Source organism: Plecotus auritus (assembly GCF_963455305.1).
Source record: "Plecotus auritus genome assembly, chromosome: 4".
NCBI classification, from domain to species: Eukaryota; Metazoa; Chordata; class Mammalia; order Chiroptera; family Vespertilionidae; genus Plecotus; species Plecotus auritus.
The window spans coordinates 180,747,576-180,765,616 of NC_137775.1; the positions used below are offsets into that span (position 1 = coordinate 180,747,576).

At 43.5% G+C, this 18,041-nt stretch overlaps 1 protein-coding gene across 4 annotated transcripts in view; it reads left to right on the top strand.

Moving 5' to 3' along the window:
* The window catches only part of SNX10 (sorting nexin 10), a 56,477-nt gene extending 39,122 nt beyond the window's left edge, over positions 1–17,355 (top strand). For all 4 annotated transcript variants that reach the window (XM_080666497.1, XM_080666499.1, XM_080666500.1 and 1 more), the window contains 4 exons: positions 6,902–7,002; positions 7,388–7,486; positions 14,924–15,136; positions 15,588–17,355. In XM_080666497.1, the coding sequence (XP_080522623.1) occupies positions 6,902–7,002; positions 7,388–7,486; positions 14,924–15,136; positions 15,588–15,669 (495 nt within the window). In that variant the 3' untranslated portion in view covers positions 15,670–17,355. The remainder of the gene's footprint in view (positions 1–6,901; positions 7,003–7,387; positions 7,487–14,923; positions 15,137–15,587) is intronic.
* Positions 17,356–18,041: the final 686 nt, after the last annotated feature.

The window sequence follows — 18,041 nt, forward strand, 5'->3', positions numbered from 1 at the left end:
AAGTAATAAGATGGTTCCTAAAGTTGAAAAATTTCTTATTTGAATTCCTTATTATACCTTCGTTAATATGAATACTTCATGAAGATGGGAATATTTCTAAAATTCACAGTTAAAGAATATTTATACCTCGTTAATGGTATTTATGATCTGTGATAGCGTATTTCCAGGTAATAAGTATAGCGCTTGCTAAATCTGTTTTGAGAGGATGTAGGGTTCTCTGGAGAGGAGATGTGCCGTGTTTCATATGCAGACTAAGAAAGTCGGAACTGGCCCTAGCCAGTTTGGCTCAGTGGATAGAGCGTCGGCCTGCGGACTCAAGGATTCCGGTCAAGGGCATGTACCTTGGTTGCTGGCACATCCCCAGTAGGAGGTGTGCAGGAGGCAGCTGATCAATGTTCCTCTCTCATCGATGTTTCTAACTCTCTATCCCTCTCCCTTTCTGTAAGAAATCAATAAAATATATTTTTTTTAAAAAAAGGAAGTCGGAACTGGATATGTGCAATTATGTACTAGATTCCGAGTCATCAACACAATAACTAGCAGTGATGTTCTTCATTTGGAAAGAATGCTCTGTCATAATCTCTTGAGCAATGTCATGGGTGTGTGGCCTTCTGGGATCCTCTTGAGCAGGGTCAGCAAACGTTCCCTGTGAGGGGCAGGCAGTACATGTGTTCAGCTCCGTGGGCTCCGCTGTCTCCCTCGACACTCCTCGGTTCTGCTCTTGGAGGGAAGCAGCCTAAACAAGGCATGAATGCATGAGTGCAGTTACGTTCCAATGCACTTGGGGTGTGAAGAGAAGTGGCAGGCCAGGTTTGGCCCACATGTTAGAGTTTTATGGCTCTGATCATGAATGAGTCACTTTTCCCACCTGATTTAGTCTGGGCTTTTCTCAGAAGCATAGCAACAGGCCTAGGTGTATCTGTGATGACATAGCACAAGGGAAGTTAAATTTGGCCACCTTCACTCTTCCCATTGCAAGTAGCTAAATTGGTATGCAGTATTGGACATGCAGTCACTAGCCATACACGCTCTTTCCTTTCTTCCTTCTTTCCAAGTTTTTCCAACTTAGAAAAGCAACGTAAAAACTCAGAACTGCTTATTTTATTTTATTTATTTATTTTTAATCCTCATCCAAGGATGTTTTCCCCCATTGATTTCCAGAGAGAGTTGGAAGAAAGGGAGGAGGGGGGAGAGAGAGAGAGAGAGAGGGAGAGGGAGAGAAAGAGGAACATCGACATGAGAGAGACACATGGATTGGTTGCCTCCTGCACACGACCCTACCAGGGTCAGGAAACCTGTACCTGCGACCTAGGTACATGCCCTTGACCGGGAATCAAACCTGCGACCCTTTGGCTCACAGGCCGATGCTCTAACCACTGAGAAAAACCAGCCAACGCCAGACTGCTTTTTTGATGATTGTGTTGAAGGCCATTGCCAGGTTATACTTTGTATTTTGATATTGTCTTGGTTTTGCTCATAAAGTCACACCAGATGTAAATTCTGTGTGGGAAATTATGATTAAGCCTTTAAAAATGAAGTGAAATCCTTGCCCTGGCATGTGTGTGGCTCAGCTGGTTGGGTGTCATCCTGTGAACCAAAAGGTTGCCAATTTGATTCTGGTCAGGGCACATGCCCCGGTGTGGGCTTCATCCCTGGTGGGGATGTATGCAGGAGGCATCCGATTGATGTTCCACTGTCACATCGATGTTTCACTCCCTCTCCCTTAAAAAAAAAAAAAGGAAAGAAAACGGAATTAAATTCTTCAGTTGCCTTTTGCTTCCTCTAAAACATTTATGAGTCCTTGTCACATACTTCATGGTAGGCGTGAAATTTGATTCTCTTCAGGGAGTTAATGATGTGAATTCAGAAATGTCCACCTCAAGCCAGAAATGGTAGGTGCCACAAATATTGGGTGGTGTTCTGGTGTTTCTCTGAAATGCTAATAAATTGACAATGAAGAAATCTTGACTTGGTAGATAGCAGACACAAGCAAATTGATTAATTTTTTTTAAATAAATCTTTATTCAGATTATTACAATTATTTCTCCTTTTCCCCCCCATAGCTCCCCTCCACCCATTTCCCACCCCACCTTCTGCCCTTACCTCCCCCCCACAGTCCTCATCCATAGGTGTATGATTTTTGTCCAGTCTCTTCATGAACCCCCCATACCCCTTTCCCCCTGAGAATTATCAGTCCACTCTCTTTCTATGCCCCTGATTCTACTATATTCACCAGATTATTCTGTCCCTCAGGTTTTTAATTCACTTGATTTTTAGGTTCACTTGTTGATAGATATGTATTTGTTGTTCATAATTTTTATCTTTCCTTTTTTCTTCTTCCTCTTCTTTAAGAATACCTTTCAGCATTTCATATAATACTGGTTTGGTGGTGATGAACTCCTTTAGCTTTTTCTTGTCTGTGAAACTCTTTATCTGCCCTTCAATTCTGAATGATAGCTTTGCTGGGTAGAGTAATCTTGGTTGTAGGTTCTTGCTATTCATCACATTGAAAATTTCTTGCCACTCCCGTCTGGCCTGCATAGTTTCTGTTGAGAAGTCAGCTGACAGTCGTATGGGTGCTCCCTTGTAGGTAACTAACTGTTTTTCTCTTGCTGCTTTTAATATTCTCTCTTTGTCTTTTGCTCTTGGCATTTTAATTATGATGTGTCTTGGTGTGGTCCTCTTTGGATTCCTTTTGTTTGGGGTTCTGTGGGCTTCCTGGACTTGTAAGTCTATTTCTTTCACCAGGTGGGGGAAGTTTTCGGTCATTATTTCTTCAAATAGGTTTTCAGTATCTTGCTCTCTCTCTTCTTCTGGCACCCCCATAATTCTGATGTTGGTATGCTTGAAGTTGTCCCAGAGTCTTCTTACACTATCTTCAACTTTTTGGATTTTTTTTTTTTGCTTTTTGCTTTTTCGGTTGAGTGTTTTTTGCTTCTTTGTAATTCAATTCTTTGACTTGATTTTTGTGTTCCTCTTGTCTGTTTTTGGGTCTCTGTATAATATTTTTTATTTCAGTCAGTGTATGTTTAATTTCTAGTTGGTCCTTTTTCATATCTTCGAGGGTCTCGTTATATTTATCGGCCTTTTCTAGGATATTCTTAAAAAGCCTTATAACCGTGGTTTTGAATTCTATATCCAGTCGTTTGTTTTCCTCCATTTCTTTCGTTTGTGATCTGATTCTTTGACGCCGCATTTTCACTGCTTCACTGAGTTGGAAAGGTAGATTTGTGTGCTAGGTTTCCAATATGGCCCAGTGGGTCTGCCTCCCCAGTTAACCTGAGGTGGACACTCTTGGTACACCCCTTTGTGGACTGTGTGTACAGCCTTGTTGTAATTAAGTCTTTATTGTTGTTGGTATCACTGGGAAGAATTGACCTCCAGGCCAGTTGGCTGTGAGGATCAGCTGTGTCTATGCTGGGAGAAGTTCGGTGCTGGAGACAGCCTTATAGGATTAGACTTGCCAAATTACAATAGCCTCTGTGCTCAGCTTGGATGGGGTGGAGTCTCAGTCTTGGCTTCCCGTCAGCCTTGCCCTTGCGCGCACGTGCGTGCCTTCAGACCTCTGCCTTCCCGGCTCCCGAGTCTCTGCCCGAGAGTCCAGACTCCCTCCACAAGAGCGTGGGTCCCCAGGGGCTCGCCTGGAACTGGGGTTCACTGCAGTCAGAACTGGGGCTCAGTGCTTTCAGGAGCCTCTGACTCCCTTCCACTAGGGAAAGCCTGTGGCAACCTCCGCAGCCTTTGTGCGCACTGGCGCATGCGCGCTTTCAGTCCTCCGCCTTCCCCGGCTCCCGAGTCTCCTCCCGAGAGTCCAGACTTCCCCCACAAGAGCGTGGGTCCCCAGGGGCTCGCCTGGAACTGGGGTTCACTGCAGTCAGAACTGGGGCTCAGTGCATTCAGGAGCCTCCGACTCCCTTCCACTAGGGAAAGCCTGTGGCAACCTCCGCAGCCTTTGTGCGCACTGTCGCGCACGTGCTTTCAGTCCTCTGCCTTCCCCGGCTCCCGAGTCTCCGCCCGAGAGTCCAGACTCCCCCCACAAGAGCGTGGGTCCCCAGGGGCTCGCCTGGAACTGGGGTTCACTGCAGTCAGAACTGGGGCTCAGTGCTTTCAGGAGCCTCTGACTCCCTTCCACTAGGGAAAGCCTGTGGCAACCTCCGCAGCCTTTGTGCGCACTGGCGCATGCGCGCTTTCAGTCCTCCGCCTTCCCCGGCTCCCGAGTCTCCTCCCGAGAGTCCAGACTTCCCCCACAAGAGCGTGGGTCCCCAGGGGCTCGCCTGGAACTGGGGTTCACTGCAGTCAGAACTGGGGCTCAGTGCATTCAGGAGCCTCCGACTCCCTTCCACTAGGGAAAGCCTGTGGCAACCTCCGCAGCCTTTGTGCGCACTGTCGCGCACGTGCTTTCATTCCTCTGCCTTCCCCGGCTCCCGAGTCTCCGCCCGAGAGTCCAGACTCCCCCCACAAGAGCGTGGGTCCCCAGGGGCTCGCCGGGAACTGGGGTTCAGTGCAGTCAGAACTGGGGTTCAGTGCGGTCGGGGGCTTCCTTCCCCCTTCCGCCAGAGGAAGTCAGCCAGGCTCTCAGCCACCCTTCCTCTCTGCGCGCACAAAGCCCCTTTGCCGTACCTCCAATTCTCTGTGAGCTTTTCTCCTTCCTTCTAGTTGTAGAATTTTCACTCAGCCAGCTTTCCTGTGGTTCTGGATGGTGTCCGTTCTATCTTTTAGTTGTAGTTTTGAAATTGTTGTGCGAGGCAGCAGTTTAGGTGTTTACCTATGCCGCCATCTTGGTTTCTCTCACAAGCAAATTGATTTAGAGGAACTTGGTAAACTAGTGATCCCAGTGACATTTGATTCTGTTGTATAATCCAGACTCGATGGGGGACGGGAGAGTCCTAGTCAGCCTCCCTCGATGGGGTACCATAGAGCTTTGCAGGTAGAGAGCCTTGAACTCATTTAAATCAGTCGTAAGGGAAATTATATCAGGCGACTCTGAAATCTGAGCATTTACTTGGCATTTTGTTTGTTTGTTTATTTATATTTTATATTTTTTTACTTAGCATTTTAAACTAGTGGACTTAGAGGTGGGTAGTCTGTGGTATACATTCTCCTGAACTTGTTCTGCAAACGAAGGACTTCGAGGTAGACAGACCTTTGGTGCAGGCACCCGCTGGATCTCAGTGGTTGGCATCCACCATGAGTCTGAGCAGAGAAAAGTAAGGGAGTTGAAACTGACCCAGTGCGGACCTGAGGCGGAGCCCCTCAGTGGCTGGCACTCTCTGGGGAGGAGCGCTGAGAGGATCCCTGCCCAGGCTCCTTAGGGCTCATTCTGCTGTAAACGCCTGCTTTCTTACTCCCTGAGGATCACATCAGCGTGAGGCCCTGGTGTGCTGTGAAATCCACACACGGAATGTTCTGGTGCCACAGACTCCAGCACGTTTGGCTGCCCTGTTATCAAAGTCGAAGGGATTTAGACCAATCTTTCTTTTGGGGGCAGGTCTCTTAACGTAACCTCTCTGCAGCCAAGGTTTTCTGAGGAATACCTGGGACGCTCTCATATCCTTCCTTCCTGGGGGCAGTTTAAGAAGGAATGCAAAAAAAAAAAAAAAAAAAAAAAGATAAGAAAAGAAGGAATGCACATAATCACATTTCCCAAGTTAAACAACTGCTGGGTGTTCTTGAAATGATGCAATAATACTTTTTGAAATAATATAAATCTTGGAGGCAACACATCTCTCATTTGGTAACGTAAAGATTTTGAACCAGAAATTTGAAATAAATATGGAGAATAGAGATCTTCTGACAAAATCAATAGACAAATATTTGCCAGTCTCCTGTTACCCCAGGAAGACGTGTAACCGTTTTGCTGAGGACGGGTCCTGGAGGTGGCTTTTTCCGCATCTGCCGTAGGGTAGCTGGAAGGACACCAGCATCTAGGAACACATACTAATGTTAATGGATGACATTCGCCAAGTGCTTGTTACCAATCCTCACAGCCCCCCGGGAAATAGGCATGAACCGGTTCACCCCTGTGTTACCATCCAGGGAACTGGAGTGGACGTGATTTGCCCTCCAGCAGTGCCAGGACTGGAATTTGGGTCACCCATGAGGATGCCTATCCCTGTGCCTCACACCCCTTTCTAACTCAGACTAGGTTTCCTCTCCCCTGCCAGAGAAGGGAAATGCTTTTCTCTTGTTTAAAAGTGATTCCAGGCCCTGGCCAGTGTAGCTCAGTTGGTTGAGCGAATGTCCCATGTACCAGAAGGTCACTGGTTTGATTACGGCCAGGTCCCATACCCTGGTTGCAGGCTCCATCCCCAGTAGGGGGCGTGCAGGAGGCAGCCAAGCAACGATTCTCTCTCATCATGGATGTTTCTATCTCTCTTCCTCTCCCGTCCTCTCTCTCAAATCAATGAAAACCTATTTGAAGGAAGTGGAAGTGATTTCGGGATTCCTGGTGATCTGTGTGATCTGTAGTGCAGGCGGTGTCAAGGTCATGACGGCTTCTGTGATGTCATGTCAGGGACCAGGAGAAGGTGTCTCTAGTCCCCAAGGGCTTCTCCGGCTGCTCGGACAGATGGCAGGTGTTAAAAAGCAGTGGATGACCCTCAGTTCTTACTGGTCATTTATGCTTCAGGATTCAGTTTTTATGATTCTTTTTTGAAAGTACTTCAGGACTCAGGGAGTGAATGGCTCGCCCCAGACAACATTCATGTCAGCCCAGCTGTCTTCAGGGCTGCCATATTGATGGGTGATGCATAAGATTTGAATCTGGTCTAAATGCACGTGTATTTTTGGGTTTAAAAATCCCATTTAAATAAATTTGGGGGCATATACTAGGAGTGCGTTATAGAGGTAAAAAAAGCATTTTTTCTCAAGTGAGGCTCATATTTTTCTTTTCTCTGAACAGACCAATAGCATGTGTTTTACAATGAAGACGTCCTGTGTCCGAAGAAGATACAGAGAGTTTGTGTGGCTGAGGCAGAGACTCCAGAGTAATGCATTGCTGGTGTAAGTGACGTAAAGAGTGTATCGAGGAGACTTTATTATTATATTCAGCATTTAGAACTTTGATATGCATGAGATATAAATTATGAGGGATTTTACAGGCATTCTTGATTGTAATGATAGTTTTAGTTAGTTTTGTGGCTACGGCATCTGAATTCAACATTTATCATTTGAATTCCACCAGCTTTCATGGGTATTGATCACGAAAGGCTCAACAATGTTTAAAAATGGGGTTTTCTTTAAGTTAATATTCTCTTATCCTTATTATATAAACTATATATGTAATATAGAGTCACTGTGCGATGATTATTATGAGTAATTTGCTTTCACTGATGGATTTCTGTAACTAAACCACCTTGATTGGATGATTTTGTTTCTTTCTCATTAGACAACTGCCAGAACTTCCATCTAAAAACCTATTTTTCAACATGAACAATCGCCAGCATGTGGACCAACGGCGTCAGGGTTTGGAAGATTTCCTGAGAAAGTAAGTGTGCAGAAAAGTGCTTTGCAAGACCTGGGTGTCCTGTGATCAGGGCGGGAGCACAGTACTGTCTCTGAAATCCTCATCATCTGCTCCAGAACCAACCTCAGTCGTTCATTTCCTGTATTAGAGCGCCACCTTGTGGCTCACATCTGATGGTGCATATTAGGGACCAAATCTAGAAAGAAAACAATGAACTTAATTGAGTCTGATGATAAATACATGGTCCCTTAAGCTGTAAAGCAGAGCCAAAGTACTTGGGAGTGTAGCTGACAAAAGTAAAATCTTCCAGGAAACAGATGTGCCTTATTAAAAAGGCACTTCTTAAAAACTGTCTTTATTCACAGCAGTTGGATTGATGGACAAAGATCCGCTTTCCGGTGGGCTGCTAATACCCTTCTGGGCTCCTCTACTAATAAAGGAGTAGTTTCACTCCACTCTTTGGAGGGACTATATGTAAGGGGGTGTTAGGTAGTCGCAGTGGGCTATTGACTCCGGATTACATAGTGATGGGAGGTACTGTAGTGAAGGCGACTTAAATTCACTCTATTATAGTTTCTCCCCCTCCCCCTTCCCTGGAACCCTGGAACCCTGGAACTCTGGAATTCCCATCCCATGGGACAGCACATTGGTTTGCACACAGACTCTGAGGCCAGCCTGCCTGGGTTCAGATCCTGGCTCTGTCACTTATTAGCTGGGAGCTTGGCCCAGTCTTACCTCCTCTCTGCCTGCGTTTTCCCATCTGTAAAATGGAGTCCATAAGATGCACCTGCTTTAGAAGATTGCCAAGAGGATTAAATGAATTAATGAATGTAAAGCGCTCACAGCAGTCTGGCATATGATATGTGGTATCTAAGTGTTGGCCATTATTTGTTTGATGCACTTAGAAGTGAAATAGCTTTGAGCTAATTTTGCTAACTTCTTACTTTATAGATAAGAAAATAGGCTGAGCCACATGACTACTAGTTAGGTGGCAGCACCCAGGCACCTGGACTCTCTTTTTCCACTCGCTTCAGGATCTGAAGTAATCTCTTTTTTGAGTTCACTGCATGGCACCTTAGAGCTAGCCTGAGATAATATACTGCCTTCTCTCCATGTGGCTCATTCATAACTGGTTTGGGTGTTAAGTATGCCCATGAATATTAATACTTATTTCTCTTAGGTTGATAGAGTGCCTTTCCTTTGAAGGGGTCACGGAGACATAAAGAAACATCCAAGATTATAAACTGGGCTGGGCTGGGGGGAGTGGTGGGGCACGGGGCCTGGCCGGTGTGGCTCAGTGGTTGAGTGTTGACCTATGAATTAGGAGATCAAGGTTCAATTCCTGGTCAGGGCATATGTCTGGGTTGTGGACTTGATCCCCAGTGTGGGGCATGTAGGAGGCAGCCAATCAATGATTCTCTCTCATCATTGATGTTTCTCCCTCTCTCTCCCCCTCTCACTTCCTCTCTGAAATCAATAAAAATAAAAGTAAAAATAAATTGAGCGGGAGCCGGAAAAGAAAAAGAAGCTAAAAGAATAAAAATGACATGAGATCAGGAGACCTGGTACTAAGCTGGAAGCTGGGAGAACATTACAGTGAGATTCTTTTGGGCACCGCAGGCTTGAGAGAACAAAGACCTGGACCAGTGATTTCTGCCCTTCCCTTGGGGGACAGCTCTGATCTTAATGGATGGCTGTCTGTCTGAGACCCAGGTGGCTGATGGCCTCTCCCTTAAGATGTGGCCCCTGCAGCCCAAGGTGGCAGAGTGGCCTGTCACTCCGGATGCTGCTTGGGGAAGCTGCAGACGGGCCATTCCTTGGGAGGCCTGGGCAGGGACAGCCAGGTCCCGCAGCCAGCCCTGGGGAGCCACTTGTCTTCTGTGGAGGGGACTTCTTTTGTGAGGTCACCGGACAGCGTGTGTCTCTGTGTGTATGTTGCTGGTGGATCGCAGGGCGTGCATCTCTGACTGGGAATCACTTCATTGTTCTGAGCGTGACCTGTTCTTTCTCAGTTGATTTTACCCAAATCAGCGACACAAGTGAGTGTCATTCGGCTGCAGTGGGTGACGCTTGCACTGGGTTATTTTTGCGAACTATGTCGTTTGGCTTCTTGTTGACTGAATTTTTTTCTTTTTAAAAAAATATATTTTGCCCTGACTGGTTTGGCTCAGTGGATAGAGCATCGCGGCCTGCGGATTGAAGGGTCCCGGGTTCGATTCCGGTTAAGGGCATGTACCTTGGTTGCGGGCGCATCCCCAGGAGGGGGCGGGCAGGAGGCAGCTGATCAATGTTTCTCTCTCATCGATGTTTCTAACTCTCTATCCCTCTCCCTTCCTCTCTGTAAAATATCAATAAAATACATTAAAAAAATAAAAATAAAATATATTTTAAAAAAATATATATATTTTAATTGATTTCAGAGGGGAAGGGAGAGGGAGAGAGATAGAAACATCAATGAGGAGAGAGAATCATGGATCAGCTGCCTCCTGCACACTCCCACACTGGGGATCGAGCCCACAACCTGGGCATGTGCCCTGACCGGGAGCCTGGTTCATAGGTTGACACTCAACCACGGAGCCATGCTGGCCGGCCGGGCTTGTTGACTGAATTTGATGTGGACTTCACAGTACAGAGTGTCTTGGATCAGGAGCTCGACGAGCTGGGTTCCGGGTCTCCCTCGAGTCTTGGCTCCTGATTGTTTTCTGGCTGTGTGACCATGGGGAAGTCACTCCATTCCTTTGAGCCTCGGTTTGCTGTACGGGGGCTATAGTGTTACCCTCGCAGGGTCCTGGGTGCCGGGGTTCTTTTTCCCAGCCTTACAAAGGGTTCAGCATTCTGGAGAAAGGGCTGCACGTAGATGATGAAGAAGGAGTCCGGAGTCCGTGGACGAAAGATATTTTTGAAAGGCATTGGGGGTGAGAGGAGCTTCCAGCTGAAGGAGCTAGCAGGCTCTCACCTTGACCAAGGAACCTGCTTTTATTAATACAATTTGTCCCAAGGCAAGGTGGAAATATACACTTCAAAGGGTACGGTATCAAAGGGTTTACAGAAACATTGTCAGTTTGGGGAATAGCCTACAGCTAGCTGTTCAGGTGTGTGGCCAACAGGAGGCAATAAAATGCCCTGAGCTGTCTGGCAGCAGACAGTCATCCTATTCAGGTTTGGGGAGATGCTTTGTAGCCGTTTCCAACAGGTAAATTACACGTGACTCACCCTTGGTGAGCCTCCCAAGCTTCACCAACCTTTTGGGAAACTCTTGTAATTATTACATGCTGGAATTGGCTCTCGGCACCGGGGATACCGGACCGCACGGAATGGACGCGAGTCCTGGTCCTTTTGAAGCTTCCAGTGGAGTGGGGAGCACTGAGTGTGTATCGGGGGATGGCTGGATTCATTAAAATTGGATCATCAGCCGGAAGTCCAATCACAGAACAGGCACCAAGGTCTCTTGCGATGTCATTTGCTCCATAGTCTCCCAGCTGATGGTGCTTCTGTGTGGTTTGGACCTGAAGAAAGCAAGGAGTCTAACACCGCATCGTGGCCTCAGCCCGCGCCCCCCCCCCCCCCCTTCTGTGTTCCTCAGATTCTCTCCTGTTCTTTGCCGGGTTTGGTAGGTGACAACTGTCCGTGTCTTTGGCGCCCCTGGTGTCCCTCAGCTCCAGCCCCTTTGGGAAACTGGATCTGACATACCCCTTGGCCACTCGGCACTGTGTCCTGTCCCCAGCTTGATACCCGGTATTCACGGCCCCCCTCGATGGCCGGCACCTCGTTTGTCTGTAGAACACTTTAGGAAGTCGGGAAGGAAGACGTCACAGCATTAACTAGGAAATACGCTCGTGTGGTCGATTTTCAGCAGGCATTTGAAAACCTGGTTTTTATGTAAGTTTTGAAGTGATGCGCCAAGGGCACTTAACATGTTCGAACCCTTCGAAACCTGAATGTCTTTGGGCGTGCGTGCGTATGTAATGTCGCAGCTTTTTTCACTTTAAGGTCATTGGAGAAACAATACCTATTTAATAGCAAACTACATATCCAGGTCAATCTTCATGGGGGAATTAGTAAGTTGTCTCTTTTACCGGGTGCCAAAAAAAAGAATTTATACAGTTTGTTGAACACTTGCTATACGTATAGCTTTCACATGTTTTTATCTTAGTAACGACAATAATATAATTTCCTTGTCTCGATGTTATAGACAAGGAAATTATAGGAAAGGTGGAGGCACTATATTTCAGTTAGTAGAACTATTAAAGGCTAGTTAAATTTGGTCAGTATGATTGTGAGATTTTTCAAATATATTTAAATATATTTATTTTTCCTCAATCTTTGCTATAATCTCCCTTTTGGACTCCTCCCTTCCCCTGCCTCCCGGATATTTATAAATTGTAAGTCATTTCTACAAATAGTTATGGCAAAAATAGACTAAAATTATAAATTCCATTGGTAAGACTCCACCTGTGAAAATGGCACTCCTACGAGCTTTGACGTTTGATTGATGTCACAAATGGGAGCAGCCCTCCTGTACTGAATTCACCCCATTAATCTAACTACACGGACCTTAAATGGAGGCTTTTGTATTACAGTTTTGTGTTTCTTTAAAATTAAAGGAATATTACAGTTTTTTTTAACCAAAGGATACCATGGAAACACTGTTAGTTTCACACACACACACACACACACAGTTTTTATGTCGTTGTGTTCAATAGAGGGCACCATAGCACAGTTCATGAATGCCTTCAAAGAAGATTTGTGGGCTTTATTTTTTCTCATGGTAAGAGGTAAACAGGCTGAATTAAAAAAAATTTCCCCCTACATCAAACTGCTAACCTTGCATGGGCGATGCAGATGCGTAGGTGTGTCATTGCATTGGGCACAGCAGCCCCAGGGTGCCCTTAGGTGGCTGTAGTGTTTTTGCATAATAGCTATATATTGTTCTCAACTGGACCGATATATAATACACCTGATAAAATCATGTGGGGGGAAACCAGATTTTTCGACTGCATCCAATTCAAGGGAAAAACAGGTTTTGCTTTGTGTAGTTTAATGTTCTTATGGGGAAAGGAGTAACTGTTGACTCATGTTGTAAATAGCTTTTCACAAATTCCTGCAACATTCCAGAGGCCATTTTTTGTTCCCTTTGTAAAGGCCTGAACATTGTATACATTTGTTTTTATGGAGGCTTATAACGATGACATTTTATTGACGGTTTTACAAAGTACTCTCTGTATTAAGTTTGAAGTTGATTTACTGCGATTCGATTTGTTTGTGGAAAATGCGGCGCAAATATGACTAAAGTAAAAATAGGATTTAATATTGTGGTGATGGCAGTCACAGCGCTCGCTGATGTATATTAAGCCAGATATAATGTTAAATGAACTGGTCATGCTCACTGAACCAGGGAGGGAAACACTCCCCACTGTTGGTATTTTTAATTTTGGAAGGAAATATCTCACTAAAGATAAAAATCATAAATATATTAAAATTTATTTTTTGCATGTTTAAAACTCATACCCGTGGAGCACAGTGGCATTTAGCCAGCCAGGCCGAGGGAATGAAAAACCCAGAGGTGGTAGCAGATGTACGGATTTTGGGGTTCCCTCCCCAGCCACACGTTTCTCTCACTTCGGAATTGAGAGCTGGGTGTGCCCGGCTCCCTCTTGCTGTTCACCGGTGTGTCCTCCAGGTGGCAGTCTTCAGCAGAAAACGCTGAGAAATAATGAGTCTAATGTACAGTAAAATTGGAAATTGAATTATAGCTCAAGAAAAAAGACAGTAGCCTTGAGGTCCCGACGAACCTGGGCTCTGATCACTTTTGTTTGCTGTACCCATGTGTTCGGTTACCAGCAAGTTAATAACCGCGCCTGAGCAGTTCAAGGCTCAGTAGAATTGCTTTAGACATGAAATAAAGCTAAAATGAATTTGTGTCCAATATCATTGGCATTAGTGCTCATTACTTCTGCGGGGTAATGCCTTGAACCATCTAAAATCAATTTTAAAGATTACCTATTATTTTATAAAGAAAATAAAACACATTTCCACCAGAAACAAAGCAGTAAGTATAATCCTGTGAACAGTTACTTGTGCCACGGCTGGCAGGAAACACTCCGTTCAAACTTCCCAGTGAATTCGAGTTCCTGTTAGTGGGTCATGGCCATATACATCTCCTCCGGAACTGCAGTATTTAAAACAAGAGTGGCAAACATCTGTAAAGGTAGAAAACCTCAAAGAATCGTAAGAGGAGTTCCCCACGTTCCTGCTTGTACTTGGTAAATGAATCTTCATCATGTGATATGGAGGGAGAGGCAGTGTTAGCTGCTTCGCCTGAGATTTTGCTTTTTAAAAAGCGCAGCAGTTTCACCTCTTCCTCTCCGTCAGTAAAGAGTATTTTCTTAAGCTACATTGCTAAGCCTACTGCAGCCTAGGGGATGGCTGCACTGTGCTGTGGAAACTGCGCTTTTCTGGACGTTGGCCTCCTTGAAAAAAGAATTCTGTTTCATTTTGAAGGAAAGGAAATATTCTAATATTCTTGGACTTTAAACTAAATGTGAATGACCAAGAGAGAGGTGCTTTTTCTAGTAACTTGTTAAAAAAAAATGCATGTATGAAAAATCTCTTCTTGGGCAAAATGATACTTGGGGTTTAGTATTTTAGTTTCGTCGCCTATAACTGGTGTTAGTATCGCATCATGATGTCATTATTGAACTATGAAGAGAGATAAAATTATACGTAAAAGTCTTTGCTAAAAAGTTAAAAACAGTTTTTATTTACACGTGAGGGTGTCCTTTGGCAGAGAAAACACTCTCACCGATGATGTGAACCGGGCATGTGTAGGTTCGGCTACGGGCCGGTTTTTGCTCCCCGCTGCCGTTCTGAGGGACTAGTTGAAATCTGTACTCTCTTTGTTCCACTGAAGATCTTGGAGAAATTTCTTAGGTATTCAAAAAAAGCCAGCTCTCAACTGAGCCCTTGTAAACTTGTACAGAAGCAAAGCTGTGTTTTTCCAACAAAGAGATGACTTTTTAATAGAACTTTTAATGGCAGTTGAAAGTTTTGATGTGTCCTGACAGCCTCGCCCATAAAGATCACAGGATGGACATGCTGGTTGGCAGTAAAATAATTTTTTAAGTGGAATACATTTCTATGACTCCATAAGCAAAATATTTCCGTAATTAATCCACATGGCCATAACAGATGGTTACACTGAAGAAATGTCCTTGAAGTTATTCTTTCAACAGATGTTCCTAACCATCAGCTTCACGTTTTTACTCACCTAAATTTCCAAATAATTGAATAGAAGTTAACATATGCTTCCATCCCTTTAATAGGCAGAGACCATCATGGATGCAAAGTTTGCCAGTCGAGAGAGGACGTCGGTGGCACACTGCGGATGTGTCTCCCTCTCCTGCCCTATAGTTGTTCGTTCCCGCTCACCAATGATCTCTCCTGTTTTCTCTGACACAGGGTCCTACACAACGCGCTCCTGCTTTCGGACAGCAGCCTGCACCTCTTCTTGCAAAGCCATCTGAATTCAGAAGACATCGAGGCGTGCGTTTCTGGGCAGACGAAGTACACTGTAGAGGAAGCAATTCACAAGTTCGCCTTGATGAACAGACGCTTCCCTGAAGAAGATGAAGACGGAGAACAAGAAAACAATATAGATTATGGTTCAGAAAGGTATTTCCTTGCATTTCCACGTAACACCTACGTATTTATAGAACACGTAGCACACGCATGTGTAGGGATATCTACACACACTTGCCTTTTTTGTTGATGTAATCCTAAGATAATGAAAAAATTAATTGACTGAGATTTTATTGAGTTGTGACAGCTCATCATAGTAGTCTTCACACACACCTCCACACGGAATTAATGAATGCAGTAGAAATTCAATTATCTGCATTCTGATTATGTGACTTTCATTTAGTCAGACTTGAATTATTCGCGTTTAAATTATCTAGCTAAAAAAATATCCAACTGCACTCCAAATGGCTAATTAAAAGTCCAAATTTCCTGTCTCTCTTTGTGACTGGAGATAATTAAAGTTCTCCTCTGTTACTCAGGCTTTGAGTGTGTTGTGAAAACCAATTTCCTCTTTTTATTATTTTCCCCCTCTCTTCTTTTCCAGTTCATCCTCCGGGTTTGGACACAGTAGTGATGACAGCAGTTCACATGGGTGTAAAATGAGCACAGCTCCGCAGGAATCCTGAAAAAGAATTCTAACGTGACCATCTTAGGAACAGCAAATTATGTCCAGTCATAGAGGAGAAAGCTGGCTAATGATCTATTTTTACCTAACGCTCACTGTCATGATATTAGGTACTTAAATCCCTCAAGACGTTGGGTTGTTTATTCATGCTGTTCTCATGTTGTCTTATTTTGGCTAAGCTTCCGTAAAAAGCTAAAGGCCTGTATGCAACACTCTCCTTTGTAGGCCAACGTTATTGGTAAAACAAGACCCTGCCCTCCAAGGACATGGTTTATATGTTTTAAAAAAACAACACAAACCTGGTTGGTTTTACTAAATTTGAAAAGATAGGTAAATAGTTAGCATTTAAAATCCAGACAGTGGATTCCTTTTTTGAATCAGCGGGGCAGTGTTATCGTAAACACAGCATGTATGAGCTTAACCACTCTGAAGACTGACAACCGAGACCAGGCGGCCTGGCTCAAACGTGTGGCTGATATTTTGTGGGAAGACACTTTGCTTGTGGGTGTTTGAAATCTTGTGAGAGAGTGTAACCTTTCCAGTATTCTATTTCACACGTAGATGGGAAAGGTATCTTAGGAACAGACATGCTAAAATAATGTTTACAATCCCAGACAAAACAGAAACAGTGCCAGTGACTTTGCTTATACTTGCAATATGTAGATTAAGAAATACAGTTTCATTGTCCAAAAATCAGCTTTAACACATGGTTTCTGGAGACAGGGCATTTGTTTTCATTATCATTGTGTAATTAGAATTACAGGTTAATGATTTATTTTCTGACTAAATATGCAGTTTCCTATCACTAGATAAATTTCTCAGTGGTGGTTACTTGTTACTTATCGTTAAGTTAGAAGTAGGCTCTTATAAAAATAAATTTAATGTTATCAGTAAGTATCCCCATAATTTAGAAAAGGATATAAAATTAATTGTTCGTTTTTTAAAAGCCCTTTCTTTTTAGGTAGCTTCCAGAGGATTGTCATAACTTAAAATAATTCAATAAAATCTTTTTTTTTTTTTAATGGCCCAAAGAGAAAACATCTTAAACTACACTGAACTTCAAATTTCAGACGAGACAGCATTTTCTTGAGATAATTACCCAAGCGGCTTCCCTGTTGAATAGTACAAAATATCTCTGAAACTAACAGGAAGATATTTTTACATAACTGGGATAACTTGTTGCTTTAATTAAATGTTACCTCACCTCATTTTAACTAGGAGTTTAAAAGTTACTGTATTATTAAAAAGTCTTTGAAATGCTTGTTAACTAAGAAGCAATAGAAAAAAATTTAAATTGAGAATGATCCCATACTTTCTCCTTTTTGTTTGGTCTAAAACATTATTGAACCTTTGTAAATATTCTGACTTAATGGATTGGGTCTTACTCCTTTATCATCTAGGACTCATTATTTTAATACAGAAAAAAAGAGGTTTAGCAATTTCTTTTTATCTTGCCAACACGTGAAGTTTACCATCCCGTCATTTAAGAGCGGATCCCAGGTCCTCAGTGATATGTATTTGAGTCACATTATTTCTGTTTTCCAGCAGTTTCGAAAAGGATGTATATATGCTACCCATTGTCGTATTATTTTTAGAGGATGTAAACAGCCATCAAAATGGATATTAAGTAATGCCTGATACTGTGGTATGCAGACTTCCTGAGATCACCGTTTTCACATTAAACATGAAAAAAAAAATCAACTTTATTGTGTTGGCTCACTTGTTTCATACGAGAATGCATTTTTTCTGACTTAGACCTAAACTCGGCGTGTTTCTGAAGGATCGGCACATTTTTTATGAAGAAGGTGGTAAAGTTTGCTCTAATATTCACTCTAGTTGTACGCACTTGAGCTTTGGTTTGGTTGTTTCGATATCTAAGCACCATTAACGCCGATACTCAGCAGCTGAAATACTTAGATGAACTTCCAATGGCTTTCTGGCTTTGTTCGAGTCTCTTATTTTCCTCTGGCATATTTTTATAAAGCTTTCTTTAGGAAAAGAAAATGATTGCTTAAGTAACTAAACTAAATAGAATAGATGTTTATTTAAAACTATTTCTAATGTAACTTAAATTTAAAAAATTCTAACCCTGGGTGGTTTATGATTTATGTACATGAAAACTGTATTTCCCTGGCTCATTCTGCAAGTGTAAACTGTTCACCTATGAAGTCGGTTTGTGTTTTGTTTGGGAACTGGTTTTATACATAACCCAAAGGGGTCCATAGTGAAAGCCAGCACCTGTTACTTACGGCTTCTTTTAAAGCTCACTTGGAAGAAAGTGATTTAAATTCCAGTTCAAATTTCAGGTTTTAAAAACTACTGAGGAAAAACAGAGATGTTTAAGTAGTGATGTCCCTTAAGATGTTAAATATC